General features: G+C 49.7%; 7 protein-coding genes across 7 annotated transcripts; 2 read left to right on the top strand and 5 right to left on the bottom strand.

The window, feature by feature from the left end:
• Window positions 1-1691: 1691 nt before the first annotated feature.
• FSUBG_8548 (aminotriazole resistance) lies at window positions 1692-3896 on the top strand (the record flags this gene model as incomplete). Its single annotated transcript, XM_036686966.1, has 1 exon — window positions 1692-3896. One exon carries the CDS (start codon window positions 1692-1694, stop codon window positions 3894-3896), a length of 2205 nt encoding a protein of 734 aa, XP_036535932.1.
• A 482-nt stretch (window positions 3897-4378) lies between these two features.
• Window positions 4379-5229, bottom strand: FSUBG_8547 (H ACA ribonucleoprotein complex subunit 1; the record flags this gene model as incomplete). The annotated part of the gene is made up of 3 exons (XM_036686965.1): window positions 4379-4899; window positions 4953-5003; window positions 5169-5229. 3 exons carry the CDS (start codon window positions 5227-5229, stop codon window positions 4379-4381), a joined length of 633 nt encoding a protein of 210 aa, XP_036535931.1.
• A 720-nt stretch (window positions 5230-5949) lies between these two features.
• On the bottom strand, window positions 5950-8753 carry FSUBG_8546 (transcription factor Ask10p; the record flags this gene model as incomplete). The annotated part of the gene is made up of 2 exons (XM_036686964.1): window positions 5950-7294; window positions 7348-8753. The coding sequence occupies 2 exons, from the start codon at window positions 8751-8753 to the stop codon at window positions 5950-5952; spliced, it is 2751 nt and encodes a 916-aa protein (XP_036535930.1).
• Window positions 8754-10798: 2045 nt separating this feature from the next.
• On the bottom strand, window positions 10799-12430 carry FSUBG_8545 (Orc3p; the record flags this gene model as incomplete). Its single annotated transcript, XM_036686963.1, has 3 exons — window positions 10799-11704; window positions 11754-12286; window positions 12370-12430. The coding sequence occupies 3 exons, from the start codon at window positions 12428-12430 to the stop codon at window positions 10799-10801; spliced, it is 1500 nt and encodes a 499-aa protein (XP_036535929.1).
• Window positions 12431-13249: 819 nt separating this feature from the next.
• On the bottom strand, window positions 13250-15166 carry FSUBG_8544 (phospholipid:diacylglycerol acyltransferase; the record flags this gene model as incomplete). Its single annotated transcript, XM_036686962.1, has 1 exon — window positions 13250-15166. The coding sequence occupies one exon, from the start codon at window positions 15164-15166 to the stop codon at window positions 13250-13252; it is 1917 nt and encodes a 638-aa protein (XP_036535928.1).
• A 1378-nt stretch (window positions 15167-16544) lies between these two features.
• On the top strand, window positions 16545-17158 carry FSUBG_8543 (ribosomal alanine n-acetyltransferase; the record flags this gene model as incomplete). The annotated part of the gene is made up of 2 exons (XM_036686961.1): window positions 16545-16724; window positions 16778-17158. 2 exons carry the CDS (start codon window positions 16545-16547, stop codon window positions 17156-17158), a joined length of 561 nt encoding a protein of 186 aa, XP_036535927.1.
• Window positions 17159-17444: 286 nt separating this feature from the next.
• FSUBG_8542 (uncharacterized protein) lies at window positions 17445-18512 on the bottom strand (the record flags this gene model as incomplete). Its single annotated transcript, XM_036686960.1, has 4 exons — window positions 17445-17467; window positions 17606-17858; window positions 17906-18435; window positions 18482-18512. 4 exons carry the CDS (start codon window positions 18510-18512, stop codon window positions 17445-17447), a joined length of 837 nt encoding a protein of 278 aa, XP_036535926.1.
• Window positions 18513-19115: the final 603 nt, after the last annotated feature.

Genomic DNA, 19115 nt, shown 5'->3' with positions numbered 1-19115 from the left:
TTGGATGTGCTCCCAAATACTCTTTTGCTAGATGTAATGAGTACCTAGGCATGGGAAAGCCGAGTATGACCATATGACCAAAAATAGAGCTATACGTGAGGCCTACGCACAATCTGAGGCTCTGCGATGAGTGGATCGACAAACCATGATGAGGCTTGGTTGCCGAATTCCCGGTACTGAATAAAACTGAGAGGCCGAGATTGCGGAGAAGATCTTCACGAAGTGGAGGCAATTGAGTAAATCACAGAACATGTCTCACAAAAAGACCAGAACGATGGGAAGTCTGAGTCTTCACCAACTTGATACAGACCAATCAACACAATCTCTATCTGAAACATGCTGTCAGAGGCGTTGGAGCTAGAAGCTCAAGGTCCAAAGAACATGTTCAGGGTAAGACATGGTTTGTGATATGTTGAGGCTGTGCTTCTGAAGGATCCTAGGCTAGGACTAACTGACAGGCTAGACAGGCTAGCTAGGTAGACAAGCTCCAGAGAGTGACGGGTGGCTGCGCTGTTGATGATAGACAAGGATGGGGGGATCTGACCCGTCGGGACATGAGAAGCATACCACCCAATTGGGGGTTTGGTTACACCGATGATCAGATACTGTAACACTGCACTGAGGGAATAAGAGGGAGAATAACAGGCAATTTGGGGACAGTAGGAGTGGTAGACCTACCTAGACTGCCTCTTGCTGTATTGATGATCGTCCTAGGTACCTACCTACCTACCTAGGTACTTAGGTAGTGTTGGTCGTAGCCGCTTTGAACAGAAGTGCCTTCCGCAAGGTACTGTATCACCAACACCACTATTTTCATTTCTCCATCATCACCAACAAGATCGTGATCGATAGACCAACCAGACTCTTACAGGAACCCTTGTAACCGCCGCCTGTGTCAATGCATCACCGACTTTCTGAACTGCCCGCCCCAGTTGAGCTTTGTTCAATGCGAACGCAGAACCTTGTGATGCGAGTCAGACGTTACCAAAAGGAGGACGAATTATCGAGACAAGCAGATCACTACCAACAAGAATCCTCACAGATGCGAAAGTCTCTTTCTCCTACAGTTTGTGACGACTTACGGATACAAGATCAATGATTCTATTTCTGGCTCACCCATACACTACACTACCCACCCTCATCTCGGTTCAAAAACTAACGGTTGGGCCAAGACGTGGAAGTGTCAGGTCCTAAACCTCCGGACCCTGAACCAGAGTCTGAGCCTTAAAAGCTAAGCTTAGTTGCGGGGGCGAGCCAGTCGTGAAGGCTTACGGAGTGGTATGGATCAGCTTCCATTCTATGAGCCGACATGCCTACATACAGCTTGAGGCATGGGTTATTACCCTCCTTGTAAGCTGTAAGCGCAGCCTTTCCCATTGACTAAAACCCCAAGCGTCCCTGACTATATCTCGATTGCTAGATTTCTGATTCAGTTACGATGGTTCTGCAGCCTTGATCATCTGCTTTATTGACCAATAACATCCTCCTACCACCTTTAAACCATAATCGACTACCAGAACATCTACAAACGAGGACATGAGGGGCGACTATTGCTACACTGGCGTTGCTGACTTATCACCAACTTCACAATGGAGCCGCTTCGGAACGTATCACGATAAGACTCTGAAAAGTCTGAGGCCCGTCGAGAAATAAATCGATCCAACTCTGCCGTTCAACATGTCACCGATACCATGATCGCCGTCACGGAATCTTTTCGTCATCATTATCAACAACAATATGGTGGTTACTCTCCAGCAGCACCGGCTCCCACTTACACAAACCTCAATTCTCACTCTCAGCCTGGAGATTACTCTCACTCGCGTTCCAATTCTCAGCTATACTCTCATTCTCATACCCGAAGTCCTTCAAGCGTCAGTGACATATCCCAGAATGTGAATTTGCTAGATATGGACCTAGTGAGCCAGATGAGTGTATCAGAGATGACTGTTTCACCCGTTTCACCGCATCGAGGCAACTATTTACCTATATCACTTATGCCAGGGCGACCTCCAAATGCCGAGACAGATTCTCTCCTTGACGCCGACATGGAATCGGAAATGACAGAGACTCTAGCACAAGTCTCTGAAGACTTGATTCGCCTGGCAACACCAAACTTACCACCGCGTTTAGATATACCTCATACACCACCTCCACGATTCAGCGTTCCAGTAAACCTGGCCGAGCCTCGCTCAAATGAAACTCCTGCTTACACCACAGGTCCAACGCCATCGGACTTTTCGGTCAACCATGGCGGACTTGTCCAAGCTGCCAGACGCTTCGAAGCCTTCCGAGGAACAACACAGCATCACCAATACATAGCCCTGAGGCCTGATATGGGTACACGATCTCTCCCGTTAGGCACAATCACCCACATTCGTGCGGGATCCGACATAGACCCTTCTTCACCCGCAAGCCAGGGTTTGCGAAGGAAACCCCTGAACGAGGGGGCCAGGATGATCGAATTCAACCATGCCACCAACGAAAGCCTTTTTGTTGCTGTCATATGTATGGCACAGGTTCTAACATATGCCAGTCTTGCACAGACACTGACGTCTGCACGACGAATTGGAGAGTCATTCTTCGAACCAGAGCGTACAACACACCTTGCTTGGTTCACATCAGCGTATGCGTTGAGTTATGGCGCGACTACTCTTTTTGGCAACTGGATCGGGAACGTCTGCGGCCAAAGATATACCTTCATCGCTGGGTATATGTGGTTCGCACTTTGGAGTTTGTTTGCTGGTCTCAGCGTGTATGTACAGACGAGTGAAAATGGAGGTGCCATCTTCTTCTGCTTCTGCCGAGCTATGCAAGGCATTGGCCCTGCACTCATTACTCCAAATGGACATGGAATGCTGGTGAGGGCTTATCCTCCTGGGCCTCGCAAGATGCTCGTGATGGGATTCTTCGATGCCTCTGTCCCTTTCGGATTTGTCATTGGATCGGTCATGACAGGCTTGTTTGCTAATTACGCCTCGTGGCCGTGGGCCTTTTACTGTTTGGCCGCGGTATGCACAGCCCTAGGTATTTCAAGCGTGCTTGTCATCCCAGTAAAGAGAATCTTGGTCTACAATTTCGAAGGCAACCTGTGGAAGCGTTTAGATATATTGGGTTTCGTATTTGGGATCGCTGCCTTGATCTTTTTCAGCGTTGGCTGGAACCAGGCGCCCAATGTTGGATGGGATACTCCCCAGGCGTACATCCTGATCATTGCAGGCATCATACTTATACCACTATTCACTTTCTTCGAATCGCAGGCCAGTCACCCTTTAGTGCCATTTAAGCAGATTCACCTGGCTGCTGGTATTACACTTGGTTTCGTGACTGCTGCATCAGCAGCGTTTGGAGTCTGGGCATGGTATTTCGTACAATTTATCGAAGTTGTCAGAGGTTGGGGTCCCCTTCTCACGAGTGCTGCTCTTGTGCCAGTACTAGTGGTTGGCGTTATTATCGCCTTTGGATGCTGGCCCTTCGTAAACCGCGATTTCACAGCACAGTTGAGCATGGTGGTCTCATCAATCGCCATTCTGAGTAGTTCGGCCCTCCTGGCGTCAGCCCCAACTCAACAGGCATATTGGGCCAACTCCTTTGTCAGCACCATCTTCATGGGAGTTGGCATGGTGTCGATTGTTCCCGCTTCCTCGACTGTCCTCGGACGAGATGTGGCAGAGGGACAACTGGGGCTCGCAAACAGCATCACCAATACAGCAGCAGCTTTCGCCTTTTCAGTAGGGCTGGGAATGGCCGGAGCTGTGGAAATGGGGAAGACCGGTGATAAGGACCCTTTAGGAGGATATCGAGATGCGCAATACTTTGGCCTAGGCCTAGGAGGGCTGGCCTTTATCTTGGCCCTTGGCCTGTTGTGCGCGGCGTTACTTAGACGCCGAGGGAAGTGATTTCGATTGTTTGCATGGCGCTTTAGAGCTAAGAGACTTTGAGCCTTATACATGTATACCCCGTGAGCGTGGACAGGAGATTTACGGTCTAATGAAGATATACATATTTCACAATAAAGACGTGAGTTAAGTTAAAAAGGTTGCCCGTTCTTTTCGGTTTCTCTCTTGCCTTCTTCGTTGAATCCTCTTGTGTCTGTACATACAAACTCCAATCCGATGCCGTATTATACGAGCATGGCGATCGCGGGATTTGGGATATAGAGCCATGTGGGAAAGCCAAACCAAGCAAAGCACTTTGGAAATCAGATACCGTCCAACGCCAGAGAAATACATGTCAATCCCTTCTTTCTTCTTTCTTTCCCTCCTCCTAGATTCCATGGTTTTCGAACCCCATTCCCTTTAGGCAGCTCTCGTGGGTCGTGTAGTCGCTTACTCCTCCCTAATAACAGAGGTGATCCGCAGTCGTCGTTGCGACAAGGAGATTATCGGCCACCGCGGCTGAAGCCGCCACGTCCGCGACCACCACCGAAGCCGCTTCCACCTCGTGAGAAACCTCCGCTGCCGCCACGACCACCTCCGCGGCCGCCGAAACCGCCGCGAGCACCACCTCGAGGACCTCCACGGCCGCCGCCGAAACCACCACGGCCACCGCCTCGGGCACCGAAGCCGCCGCGTCCACCGCGGGCACCACCGCGACCGCCACCGGCGCGCTTGGGCTTGGGAGCTCCAGGCGGGGGCTTAGGCTTGGGGAGGAACTTGTCGAGAGGCAGAAGCTTCTCTGAGCCGATGTAGAACTTGTCGCCCTCCTTGAAAGAGGTGGCCTGGATACCCTCTGTGGGCTTGATGGTGAAAAAGACCTGGTTGATGGGGCCGAGGACCTCGTCGACCTTTCCGACGGCAGTCTTGTTCTCGAGGAAGATCTGGGCGTTGAAGTGAGGGACCTTGGGGTTGATGGACTCGCAGACCATCTCGCCCTCGCAAGCGTGCATGAACTTGCCCATTTCTGAGACTGTTGTTAGTTATGGGATTTTGGATAGAACATGATAATATACATACCGAGGATCTGAGCAGGGGGGCCCATGTCTCGCTGTTGGAAGCCACCGCGGCCTAGAAACAGTTCGTTAGTAGTTGATCTTGATTCCACGCCAAACACCGCTATTAGAGCTAATCACTCCCGGGTCCCAGCCTCAATTCACATAATTCCAACGTATTTTGCATCGCAAAGAGCCAACCCCCCGAAATCAACCGCGCAACGAAGAAATAAAGACGTACCTCCGCCACGGCCTCCAAATCCACTACCACCGCGTCCTCGCGAACCTCCACGGAAAGACATTATCGAGTTTGCGCTGTCGCCAATTGATATAAATTCAAGGGATGAGAATTTCGCGATTCGACCGCTCGTTCGATTCTGTTTCGGTTGATGCCCGTAGCTGGGGGTTTGGTCGTTCGTTTGGGCCTTGGAATCGTTTCCGCGTAGGTCGAATGCTGAACTTTTTTTTTGCCGTGTGAAATTTTGCAAAGAGAGTGTCCACCCAAAGTTTGGCGGCAGCTAGCTTAGAGTCGCCCGATTGGTTGATACAAGATGGGACGGAAAAACTATCCTACCGATATCATGTACCACCGACCTCAGATAAGGGGATGACTTAATTGATAGAACAAGCTTGGAGACGCTGGAGGCTGTAAATGAACATCTTTTTTGACCAGTGGTGCGTGATCTCTTCAACTTTAAGTCACTGTAAACTCATGATACGCTCTGAACTTTTCAATCAATTGAAACAGACTAAGATATCTTATCACACCGATCCAAGTAAATATTTTGCGAAACCAAACCAAAGCCAAACGAGGGATATTCCATCTCAAACCGCTCCATAACCGTTCCGGCAACACATTTGACCAACGCCTCCCGTCAGCCAAAGCTGATTGTCAGTCCTCTTACCAACGCTGTACCATCCTCCCAAACCATTTCTCTCCATCAAGGCAAAGTGAAAATAACAATAAGGAAAATAACAAAGGGCACACAATGTGGGGAAAACTCGAATACTGATGCCCCATCCTATGCTTGAGTACTCTTGGGGTAACCGCCGGGAATATGCAGGTTTGAGATGGTGTTGTGACTCTCAGTCCGGTTGTTACCGGATGGTCGGATTGGGATAGGCTTTTCATCTTCATCGTCTGTCTGGAGCAGAACAGAGTCACGCTCGGTATAGACTGATTCACCCCCTCGAGTCGATGGTCGTCGCTCTTCAGTTGCGCCGCCATCAAGTCTAGGAAAGCCTTCTCCCACAGTTGTCAGTGTGTAACTGTTGTCCTTGGCATTTCCATTGGCATAGCTGTGATTGGGTTGATTGTCGTAGGACGCCTGAGGATATGAAGGCTCATAGTTCGATGTCTCATGGCCAGCTCCACTGATTGTATATCCACCATATGGTTCCTCTCGTGGCTCCATAGTATGATTGTTAGGCTGCTCATCAAAGTGGCGTTGTTCACTATTGGCAAAATTGCCATTGCGCTCATCCTTACCCTGGCGAATCACAACAGGAACAAAGGTTTGGTCATGGTGCTGATCGACGTAGTCTGACAGCTGTACAGGCTGCTGCGATTCATACTGTGACTGATATAGCTGCTGCTGCTGTTGATGGAGTGGGGCCGGCTCAACAGGAGTCTGGTTGACTGGCTCGCTCGTATAAGGGTTAACACCGTCGTAATGGGCCTTTTGGCTTGCGATTGCGGCATGCGAGGGCATCTCATCCATGGGCGTCTGGTGGACAGTCCCATAGCCCGGATGGTCATCCCTGCCCTGCTCCGATTCTCCAGCGGCCGGACCAGAAAGGGCACCCGTGATAATCGGCGGTACAGCGGGGTCCCTGTTGTCCTGGAAGCCAGAGCTTACACTAGAAGGCGAATGAGGGGCCTGTAAGCCACGTTGCGCATTGACTTGGATATCAGATGGGAACCGCCCACCTGCTTGAGATCGCCGGGGAGTCGCCTCATATTGTCTTGGTCCCGGATTGGTAAATGATTCAGTATCGGCCGTGAAGGGCTCCTCGTCCTCCTCGTCGACCAGTCCATCGCTACTAACTGATCGTCGGGATGATCGGCTAAGGCTTCTAGAATGGCTTCGAACAAACTGACTTCGCTCCTCGGCAGTCTTCTCGGTGAGAGCCTTGATATCCTCGTACCAAGCCATCATAGTATCATGACTTTCGGCACGGAAGACCCAAGTGTGTCCGCGGTGCATGCCGCCCGTTTGGCGACCCTTGAGGATGAATTTGTTCGAAGAGCCTCCTTCGTTGGAGTGGGATCCTACTTTCTGTTCTGAAAGATAAAGAGACATGATAGGGGCTTGCGCCTTGTCCGCTGACTTGAATTCGTGGAGATGAGTAGCGGAAAGTACATACCTAGCAACTTGGTTAACTTCTGTGATCACGACGTTTTGACAACGAATGCTTACCAGCCAGCTGTGTAGCTCTTCAAGTATTTGCTCTTGCGCTCTAATAATCCGGCTCGAATCTCCTGGGCTGCCTCATGGTCCTGTCCGGGGTAATGAATCTGGTCCGGGGTCCTGAGCGGAATGCTTGGGTCAACGAACTTGTCATCGTGAGTCACAAAATGCATCCATTCGTGGTCCTTGGGCATGGCAATAGGGCCATCTCGAAGCTCGCCAATAACGTTATAGGAGTTGTCAGCCTCCCGCTTAAGAATGCCAGCATAAGCGTTGTAGGCTTTCTGAATCTCTCCCACAACAATCGCTTCCAGCTCTCTTCCGGAATTCTCCAGATTGAGATAAGCTTGGTGGAGGTAGTTCTCCTCGTCCAACTGACGCTCAACTTGACGGTCGACAGCTAGGCGCAGCAGGTATGGATCTTGCTTGCCAGTGGTTGAAGATTCATCCAACTCATTTCTGCCAAGAATATCACTGAGCGTCTTGACAGCTTTGCGAGTATGGTCCATCTCCTTCTCGACCGAATTCTTGAAGTCGCCTGAAAGGTTCTTGATCTCCTTAATCTTCTGCTGGAGGTCGCTCCTCAATCCAGTGAGTGCAAGAATAACATCCTCTTCAATTTCTTTGGCCTTGTTGGCCTCGAGGATAGCATTCTTGTTGTAAATTCGTAAGAATTGGAGGGCATCATCTATTCCAGCTGACTGAAGGAACCCAGGTGGGGTAGTGATATTGTTAGCCACATTGGCAAGTTTGAGGAGCGACTTAGAGCGTTGTTCGTAATGATTTTGAATTTCGCGGAAGTATGCGATCAGATCCTTGAGCACCTTTCTCCAATTCTGGAATCGGTTCGAGAGTGTCTCTGTAGGATTGCCCGAGGTAGGGACTGGGCAATAGAAAGCACTATGCGCCTCATCATGGTCTGACGAGGACTGTAAGGCAAGACTCTTAACGCTGCCAGCTCTCATGGAGCGACGGCTACTACTACGCTTGAGACTCCCATTTCGGCGGACTGAACTCTTCTTCTTGAGCGTGTTCTGGCGAGCCGGGAGCTGCTGGTCATCACCAGTCACGAAGCTATGCACTGAATTGCTGCGCTGCATGTTTGCGCTTGGTGAAGGATAATCAAGAAGGACTGAAGGCCCGCGCGGTGTCGCACCCCATTCCTCGGTGAAACGACCTCCTTGTTGCGACAGCGGCTGCGGTGCGTGAATCGAATTTGACCGATTGTAGGTATCGTCGTGTTTAGGATATGATTGTGCGTGTGCGTTGGCAGCGGTATTAGTAGCAGTTGTACGCTGGTGGGAAGTTGAGGATGACTCTGGAGAAGAATCGTGACCGTACGAGTATGGATAAGACGCCTGTTGGGGAAGTGACGAAGGTTGAGATTGATGAGAGTGAGAGGGAGGTAGATCCATGGCGGAGGTGGCGTTGTTATTTCTCCTACAGTACTACGCAAGCAGGCAAGCCGAGTACCGTAGTTTAACAACCTGAGCTAGAGCAAAGCAAGGACCAACGGAGAGAAACAGAAACGACGGAATGAACCACGAGGAGACGGGGGACGGACCCGAGACGGAAGGGGAGAAGAGCCTGGAACCTAGAGCCTAGAAAGTCAGTAACGGCACTGAGTGGAGGGGTTCCAGTTGGCTTGGACTGGATTGAGCCGGTTGCTGGGCGAGCTTGTGCAGGCGGGCTGAGCAGAACCAAAAAAATCAGGGTGTAGAGCTCGCGGGATGATGGTGTTGACGCAATGGGCGCACAACCTCACTGCTGGCAGATTGCCGCTAGCACTAGATTGGAGGCCTTTTGAGGTTCAAAGCGTGAGACTAGCGTCTCCTTTGCGCGTCGCAGTGGAGGAACTTTCTGAGACAATGATGATGGTGAATCGACGACGTGCGTACCTTGGCTCTGTCGCTTCTTCTTTTTGGAGGAGCTTGAGCGGAAACTGTGGAGTAGAGAATTGAGAACCAGCGGGTAATAGAAGTAGACTGAAGATCAAAGGGAGATCTATATGTTCCACAATGGAGGAGTCTTCCAGTCCGCTGTTGCAGGTGAAGATGAAGCAAAGAGTGAAGGAGACTTCTAGAGATACCTAGGTACTAACTTACTGTTAAGCCTCGGTCGGAGTGAGGAACTTGTACCTAAGGAAAAGAACCTGAAAGAGTGAGCGGACCGTAGTCGGGGTCAACTGAGTCAACAAGCGCCAAAGATAGGCCTGGAGCACAGTCAAGTCTTTGAGGCGCCAGATGCAGATTGTGTTAGTGATACTGGCCGTGATGTTTGTTATTATGAATGGATGATGCAGTTGATGGGCTTGGAGAAGGGGGGCATTGAGTTCCATCTGGTCGTACGCCAAGAGAGCTCATGGCACTTACACCGAATGGGCGTATTAGCGGTACTTGCAGATACTTTAGCGACATGAGCTGGGGCCACTAATCCCCCCCTATCTGTCTCTAGTGTCGGGGCCGGCTCTAGCTTCTGCAAGTATTCGTAAGTATCCTGATCCCGAAGAACACCCCAGCTCAGCTGCTTGCAGCCAGTTTTCCAACGCATCTTCCCCACCAAATGACGTAAACGGACGCCACCAGAAGGGTTCATCCCTTGATCTTGGTGATGCCCTCACACTAACCAGAACCGCAACACAACCCAACGACGATCGTCACTACCCCCCAGGCCGTGCCCAATCTCACATGCGGCCAATCCCTTTCAATGGCAGATGGCAAGACTTTGTCGCTCCCACGGCCGTCTCCACTTCACCACTGAAGCTGAGATCTGCTCGGCATCGCCGTCTCCCGGATCTGCAACTTGTTGTTTCGGTTTTTCGTATGTAGATATTCGAACCAGGCTAAGTAGCTAGGGAGGACTTTACAATCATCTCCGCATGGAGGTTGTGGATCTTGATAAAATCGTGTTCAAAACTCCACGAATAAATCTGAGTTAATCTTGATTTGTACAAGCCGCATCCCGGCTCGGCACTATAAAGTGACTGCCGATGACATCCACCTTGAGGGATATTAACAAGAGGTATCCGAGCACGGCTTAGCCAGCTTCAGCTCATCGTTCCTCAATCACAGCTTTCAAGACATTACCAAGTTACATAGTTAATTCACTCAATGATGCCATCATCACATGTCATTGTCAAACAAAATTATCATTCTCTTCACTACTACTAACTCTACAATGAATCCCATTGCTACACAGTTGCACGTAATAAGAGACTTGCCGCCGTTCACTTACAATCTCCCCAAAGCCATTACAAAGACCAACGCCCAAATCCCCCCAAAACGCCATGCCTTATGCTTTGTGTTCCGCCAAGTGCAGTAGAAAGCTCCACAAACGCCATCTTCAAACCGAGAGTCTCTCCTAGCGCACAGTGACGGTTATCGACCGGTGCCCTCCGCCCAGCGGGATGTTTTATTGTTTTAAAGTTCATGTTCTGAAATATGACAACTGCCCACTCGTATCACGATTCCTGCTCTGGGACCGTTTCCTGAACTGGGTCAGCAGGAGGCTTCTCAACCGTCTTCATCCGTCCCCATCGTCGCGGCGGCGGCGCCTTAGGGGGTGTCTTTTTCGGTCCTCCGTTGACAAACTTCTGCGCAAATGGCACTCCATGGCGGTGTTTTGGTACCTCTGGCAAAGGCTTCTTGGGTCGAGTAGCTATTGTGACGTTGTCATCATCTGTAGCAACGTCGCCTCCATCGCCTGATCGACTCGGTGTCTGCACTCCCGGCTTCTCCTTAACTGCCGCGACGTCGCTTACACTGATACTACTCGCAGTTTGCGATCGTGATAGACTGATACCGAGAAATCTGCGGGCGACTTCAGCCTCGCCGGATCCTACCGTTGGGGACTGCGCTTCTTCTATCCATTTGACCTTTGATACACGGTCGACCAGACGAAGCGTTGTGTCGTCTGCTGGTGCAAAGTGAACGTTGTGCGAGCCTCGGAGAATGCTCAGCACACGCAGAATCTCATCCTGCTTATAGTGAGGCGGCTGGCTGAGTTGCGTATGTGCCAATAAGGGGTAAAGAACTCGTAGGTATGTGTGCCTCAAGGACATTTTCTCATCTGGTAAATCCATCAAGTTTCGAATAATGACGTCCAAAAGTACTCGTAAGTCGTTTGTATAGAAATATTCGTATGTCGCCTTGTTCGTGAATAGCAAATACAGAAGCTTCAAAATGAGTAGCTGTAGTGATGTTTCGGTTTCTCGGTTCAGTAGCAAAATGATGTTTTCGCCAAACGTTCGGAACGAAGCCCCGTGAAGACTCAAGCACTTCACAATGCGGTTCGTCAGAGGCGAATTGGACGAAGCAGAATCGCCGACTTCTGTCGACGCAAGCATATACTGTTCATTCAAGACAAGCTGCGTCTATGTAAGCAATGGCAGCTAGGATGGGATGGAAGCTGCTTACCAAAACACGAATGGTAGGATAATGATAAGGATCATGCGCATCGTCAGACAACTCCTCAATCAATGCAAAAAGATAATGCACGAATTCATCGTCCACCATAGTCAAATCGTCGACCCGAAGTCGTTCCATACGCGACATCTCGTACATAAGCTGTAGAAGAAGGCGATGCAGACCAGGGTCCTGATCTCGGCGACCATTGATCAGCTCCAGAAGTCGGGGGAAGCAAGCCTCGTTCACCATACGAGGGAACATGGTCTCATCCTGGCACCCGTCGAGGAGGAGAAGAGAAACAATAGCGTGCAGAGGCCCAGCCTCGTCCTCTTGAAGCAAGCTATAGATAATCTGAGTGCGAACATAGTCTTTGTTGGTCTGGAATAGATTGCTGGCAAGAAGCATCCGCGTGCAAGTAACGACTTCTTCCTGAGATTCGTATAGATGGTCGTGAAGGCGTGTCGTCAAGTCTATCCATGTGCGCAAGGCATCGTCGATCGTTTCGTGAGAATCGCATTTGCTCGAAACGCACTTGTCAAGTTCTACAAAAGATCAATCATGTCAGTCATCCAGTGTCCTTCGTTTTTTTTTTTCTATCGTCGTAACCCTTGTAACAAAAACTTACCACTCCATAGCTGCTCCTTGTCCTCCTCATGAGTGTAAGAAGCCTCTTCGAAATCTGCCATGATCCTCGTTTCCGTAAGGGGACAGGGACCAAGGCATCGAGTCCTGCTGAGACTGGATATGCGTGATACGAAGCTGGTCGGAGACGTTGCGCTGGGTAGACACGACGGGGCGACGGGCCAATTGGCAATGGCTTCCAAGGATAGACGCGAGCGCAGTGGTCATCTCCTGGAGGTGACGAGACCAGAACCTGAGATGGAGCAAAAAATATCAAAGCCGAAGCCAAAGTTTGTGCTGTGGTTGTGTTTCGAGAATTCAGGTGGCGGGGTCGAGACTCAGTTGTTGCTATAAGCCCGTTTATTAGCTGTACCGTGCGTGACCTCATCCGGGCCTGTTGAGCGCTGTCTTGGCGGGCCACACAACAATCTGCCTCCTTACGTACAGTAACAACAGAACAAAGCGTGGATTACCTTACATCAACATCTCTTCTCATGTAAACGCTGCCTACTAATGAATCCCTGCTACTATCAACAATTGTGGCTATAATAGGCACCGCCACAGTCTGTCCAGACACCACCAGCTGGACTGATGATTGAATCACACTCCACCAAAGCTGTTGCCATGAATGTATACCTAACCAGATACATGATGAATTCTATATAAGCTTTCAAGCTTTCGATATTATCATAATTGATACAAATTAAGCGACCCTCTTTCATGTCCCTATGGCATCAAGGCTTGAGGATACCAAGCCAAAGCAAAACATATAGCGTGAATGCTCCCAAACGCTAGACAAGAACGGCTATCACAAACAGCAGAGTCATTACCAAATACTTTAACACCACCAAGGCCGCTACCAAAAACGCTGTGAGGCACTCAATCTATGACTTCCTCTTTTCCTCCTCGTTCTCTTCGTGGTGATCATCATAAATCTTGACTCTAGATGCATATTCTTTAATATTGCTGACCACATAGTTCGTAATCGTGTCACCTTTTCCACCAGCCACCCGCAGCAGCAGCTCGTTCAGGTTGTATCGCCCCAAGATGTCGACATGGTCAGCTGTACGAGGTCCTCCGCGAGGGTTGAAGCGTTCTGGCTCGTGGGGCATTTCAACGACTGTGACCTTGACACCTGCCGGATTGTAGCGTTTCATGTTCCAGCCATGATTGCACATGTAACCTGTGCTGAGGAGGTTCACAGTCCCGTCGCCCTCACCCATGATAACGCCGTGATCGACGTCTCCTTCGGTAAAGCCCGTATCCATGGTGATGTTGAGGTTCGTCATCAGAGGCTGGTCAGGGGACCTGTAATAGTATCCTCGCTCAGTAGGCTTTCCGACGCCATAGAAGCAGTAAATTTTGAGGCTAGGTGCAAGTGGTAGTCGGGTCTCAAGAGGATTGATCCATTTCTTGGGGTCCAGCTCATTGGCTTCGACTTCGGCAATAGTGCGGGCAATGCCACGAGAATAACTGCCCTTGAGCTGATCCTGGTACCAATCCTCGGTCGTATTGAGTAAGTAGGACAAGCCCTCCTCAACAGTGAAGTTACGATCAGGGGTCGTCCAGTTCGACCCGACTCTGAAGTTCAACAAAGATCCGTACGAACGATTCTGACCTGGCAAGTCATCAGGGGCCCATGTCAGATTGCCCCAGACGGCGTTGCCACCAATGGGTAGCATAGATGATATACCGGGCATGCCGCGGAAAATTTCAGCCCTTTCTTCCTTGCTCAGAAATTTTTCCAGGCCGTAGATGGCAAAGGGGTTCAACTGAGCTGTATCGCGCATCTCGCCAGACAGTACAGCAGTCAAATCTTTGACTGCCCCGAGCATGCATCCGCTAATGTTGATCCAAGCCTCAACGTGTCGCTCAACCCAGTCCTGACCACCACGCCCCCCCCTCTCTGATTGCACCCAGTGGAAAAAGTAGAACAAGACCTGACTGCCCATGCTGTGCGATGCTAAGACAACTTTTCTGTTGTCCACCTCCAGCGCAACTTCGATGTGTGATTTGAGTCGGGTGAAATATCGGTCTCGCACCTCGAGGTTCGGGTAGGACAAGCGCCAATCATAAGCAGCTGTGAAGGAGTTTGTCGGATCGTAGCCTACCGAAGCAAGATTCTCAAAGATCTTGCTCCAAATCCAATAACCTGTGATGAAGAAATCGGTGGCATCGAAGCCCTGGGCTGCTCTTAGTTTCACGTTTGGCGGATCAAGTCCCGTCCTCTTATCGAGCATCACATGCTTCTTCCAGACCTCCTTGTCCATGACCAAGGCCTTCATCATTGTCCAACTTCCCCAAAGCCGCTTCCTGAAGTAGGCCTTTGAGATATTGGCTGTTCCCCAAGACTCGAGTCCAGTCGAAATAACGCCTGGTATCATAATCATGGGATGGTGTGCTTCAAGACCTTCAGCTCGTGCTTTGGTTCCGACAGAGAAAGGCTCATATGATTCTGCAAAGTCGCGCTCGCCTTGGATTAAATCGCGTATGTCCTTGACCAATCCAGCTGGCAGAGCATCCAATAGGTTGTCCATGGACAAATCGGTGAACTCGGGAAGGTCGATAAGATCATTGCTGGAAGCGAAAAACCCGGCGGCGATTATTCCAAACAAGCTACCAAGAAAGAAAATGAAGGTATTGCGCCGCTTCCGGGTCTTTTGAACGGCGTGCTCGACAACACGAATGTGCGTTGTCGGGTCGGTCGCTGAGCTTTCCTCCCTTGAAGCCTCGTCGCTCTCGTTCGTTTTCGCATCTTCATCTTGGCCCTGAACATTTCGGCGCCGCAGGTTTTTTGCCATATTGTCGACCCAAGCAAGAACAAGCCTCCGCGAGGCGTCGTCTTATTTAGTCAGCTGTTTGGGAGGAAAAAAGACCCCGGACCAAGATAGACTAGGGGAATTGTTGGAGTTTTGAGAAATGTCGCTCGTAGCTATGACGCCCATAGACACCTACTCTAACTTGGGTGCGGGTGGGCGCGTGCTCCAAATCTAAGACAAAAAACGGGGGGGGTCGCAAAGCCCGAAGTCTAAAGAATCGTATCATCTGTCAGCGGAAGTTGAAAGGAAGATATACCGACTGGTCTAATTTAATACGTGAGAAAATATCTGCTGGATGATGATGGAATTTCTATCGAAGCCGCGGACCGTGGTACGTAATTAGTATGAAGAGTTGCTCCATGTTTGGCAATTGCGTGCATCACATGAAAATTCCCAAGTGTCCATGGAGGAAGCTCATTCAAAGGACATGCTTGCCGTTCCTGATAGGCAGGAACCTGACGTCAAAGCCAAGATAAGGCTAAGTACCTTAAAGTGCCGAGCGGATGAAACGGAAGAGACCCAAATCACAAAGGGATAGAAGAGTTAAGCATCTTTCTCTTTCTTCAAGGATTAGGTAGGTATAGTAGGCATTGAGATCAAGACATTCCATTCCATGAGAAAGGGTCATTATCACATGCTTGGGCTTAAGATGATGAAAGGACACAGACCTTGTCTCCATGTCTCTCCCTCTCCTCAAGGCAGCTTAAATTGACTTTACTTGAGTTAAAGACGCATTTGTCCATCGCTTATATCGGCTTGATCCTGAACCTCCTCACTCAGCTAGAGCCATGCCTGCAGGACCTTTTTACTCCAATGCCCCCGCCCTCCCATCCACAAAAGCATCAAAAAAGGCTCTAAAATAGCGTCCTTGGCTTCTGCAGCACAGCGGAATCCCTGCCAACGGCCCTGCATGCCTTGCCCTCGTGGCCATGTGCATCAGCTCTTTGGTGCGGTTTACCAAACCTGGCAATTCACTGTTGGAGGCGCTGGCTGTGATACCTCCAATGCATTGCATATTGCCACCTCCAGCCCCAAATCTTGACATCTTCCCACCCTCTTTCTTGAATTAATGACTCTTGTTCATTGGAAGTTCCTCTTCCTTTCCTCCTTCACACTCTGTAGTAGGCCAGCACTTAAGGTACCCCTCACGCCGATACCGGGTTGAGTCTCCATTTCTGCCTGCCCCTCTTTACGTGTCAACCTAAGTCAAGATCTGGTTTTAAACCTTCAAGTGCCCATATCTAAGATCTTACCCAAACATCAACTTCAACACTACTCTACTACAACAGCTCTCAACAGTGTAACTAACTGTCCAGAATCAGTCTGGTCTCTTCTATTTATTTTAAATCCCCATAGTCCCATGGCCCCTACCAAAATCGACAACATTCCTGGCGAGTTACGCTACGTACAATATGAACATGCCCTCGAGGCTCAGTATTTACCCTCTATCCGGGCATTGATCTCCAAGGACTTGAGTGAGCCTTACAGCATCTATGTATATCGGTATTTCTTATGCCAGTGGGCACATCTCTGCTTCATGGTGAGACCAATTCACTCGTGTCGATTCCAAGGTATCTAACGAATGGTCCTCAGGCACTGAACCCAGTCGACTCATCCCTCATCGGTGTTATAGTGTGTAAGCTGGAAGTCCATGCTTCACACTCCAATCCCACTCGAAGAGGCTACATTGCCATGTTGGCTGTTGCTTCTGACTTCCGTGGGCACGGTATTGCAACAACCCTTGTCAAGAAGGCCATCGACGCCATGACCAAGCGCAATGCGGACGAAATTGTCCTCGAGACTGAAGAGACCAACGTCGCTGCTATGCGATTGTACGAACAGCTCGGTTTCTTGCGCACTAAGAAGCTGCACCGATACTACCTCAATGGCAACAGTGCATACCGACTTGTTCTGCCGCTTAAGTACATCGACCTTGACGCCAGCGCTAATGACCTTGAGATCCTCGATGTATAAGCTTTCACGGTTGCATGGGCATTTATGGTATTTTCATGGGGTTCAGTGATGGGAAGTCATCGATGGATACCGATGGATACAGTGGGCATGGGTCAGCGACAGCATTTGAGCGTCATGCGGAATTAGCATCTCTTGGAATCATGGGCGTTTAGGATATTGGTTATGAAGGTCATGACGACACGATCCTGTTCTTTTTTGTTTCTCTCTATATTATGCACTCGGATTCTTGATTTTGACCCTCCATACACGATGGAACATTTCCCCTTGTTCTGCCTGGTTAGATGAGTCATTTCTTGTGCGTCGTTAGGTCTGGAAGATGTCAGATGACTTATAGATCGACGCTTTTAGACCCCAGGGATTCCCGAACGATATCCCTATGTACGTATATGCATCTATCGACTTGCGTCAGCCTCACTTTATTGACATCAATACGAAGCCATGACTCACCTGGCTTATAGTAGATCGGTCTTCCTCGAGCTTCAACCAATCTGAGCTCTCGCAGCTTCTGAAGCACCCTGCCAACGTCGGCCTTGTCTGCGAAGTCGGTCGTGTACACGCAGATCAGTCGATCTTTTCGAGAATCCTCATCGACTGGTCGTGGAGCAACCTTTGCAGCAATGCCAAGCTCGTTTTTGGCAGTTGCTTTCGCGACAATCTCCCACACGTCGTTTACTTCTGCTGGTGAGCAGAATAACATCCACTGTCAAGGGTCAGTAGTGTTTTGGCGAGACGTCCTCTGATACATACCTTGCCAGCGCGGACTTTGGCAGCGTGCGCCAGGTGCAGTATATCATCTGAGGCTTTCTTGACTTCTTTTCGAAGATCCCGCTCTTGTGTTGCAAGGACATCGTTGGTTCTCTTCAGTCCGTCCTTGAACTTGGAGAGAAGTTCCAGTCTCTCCAGGCCACCTTCCATGACAAGCGCAGTCTTGCTGCCTTCTTCCTCGGGAGCCTCATCTTCGTTACCCTTACTAAGTTGGTTCTGCCCCATAGACTTCTCGACGCGGGGGATATACGGATTGCAAATAAAGATCCAAGGCGTATCCTCCGTGATGTCTGTTGTCCTAGGTGGGAGACGTGCGAGGAACTGATCTACCGTCTCGGTAAGCTGCCATGCATAATTTACCCCAGCATAGGGATTGTGAAGATGTGATGTTTCGTGAACGCTGCACTCGTCGGGAATGGGCCTTCCAGGGCATTGCTGTTGCTCGAGCATCCAGCTCTGAACATCAAATCGTTGTACACGGTCTTCAAGGCTCATGACCATATCATCATCCCCTAAAACTGTAAGCTAATGAGGGTTTGATTCAACGGTGGGGCGTACCGTAGAAGTCAGATTCATCGGAATATTCCATGACCTTGATTCAAGATGAACTTGAGGAGAATATAGCAAAGAACAAAGCAGATCCTTGAGTTAATCAGCAATGGCGCTGCAACTGTTGGGTTTGTGGACCAAAGCACAAACTGCGCAACAAGCAGAAATCAAAGGCGAAAGTGTTGTAAACATGAGAAACAAAATCAACGCCTCAGCCGTCTCATCCGTTAAAGTATCAAGTTATTAATGAAGAGATACGCGTGTTGACGTAAGGAGAGGAATACCCCAGACGAGACGAGGGGATGGAGTCGCAGAAGCAAGTTCGTGTTGATAGCGCTAGTCCGGCAGTTAAGCTTTGAGGCCGGTAACCTATACCCTGCAGCATAGATTACGACTCAAGTTGGTAAAGGAAATAGCCAACCACTGTATGTAGAGCTTCTGGTAGTTAAATACCTGGCAGCTTTGCAGAATTTTTTGGTATATGGGATTACAACTGTGAATTCTGGCGATCATCATACCTCTTCAGTCTCACTTCAAATAAATGGATAACAACTATCCGTAAAAGAGGCGGACCCCACCATTGGAACTCCATTTGCTTTCTATTGATTGATTGATTGCTTGCTTGCTTGCCCTTGCTTTTGTC

The sequence above is a fragment of the Fusarium subglutinans genome, assembly GCF_013396075.1.
Source record: "Fusarium subglutinans strain NRRL 66333 chromosome Unknown NRRL66333_c0000118, whole genome shotgun sequence".
Lineage (NCBI taxonomy): Eukaryota > Fungi > Ascomycota > Sordariomycetes > Hypocreales > Nectriaceae > Fusarium > Fusarium subglutinans.
Note: the sequence above shows the minus strand (reverse complement) of the source record. Positions and strands in the feature narration are given on the sequence as shown.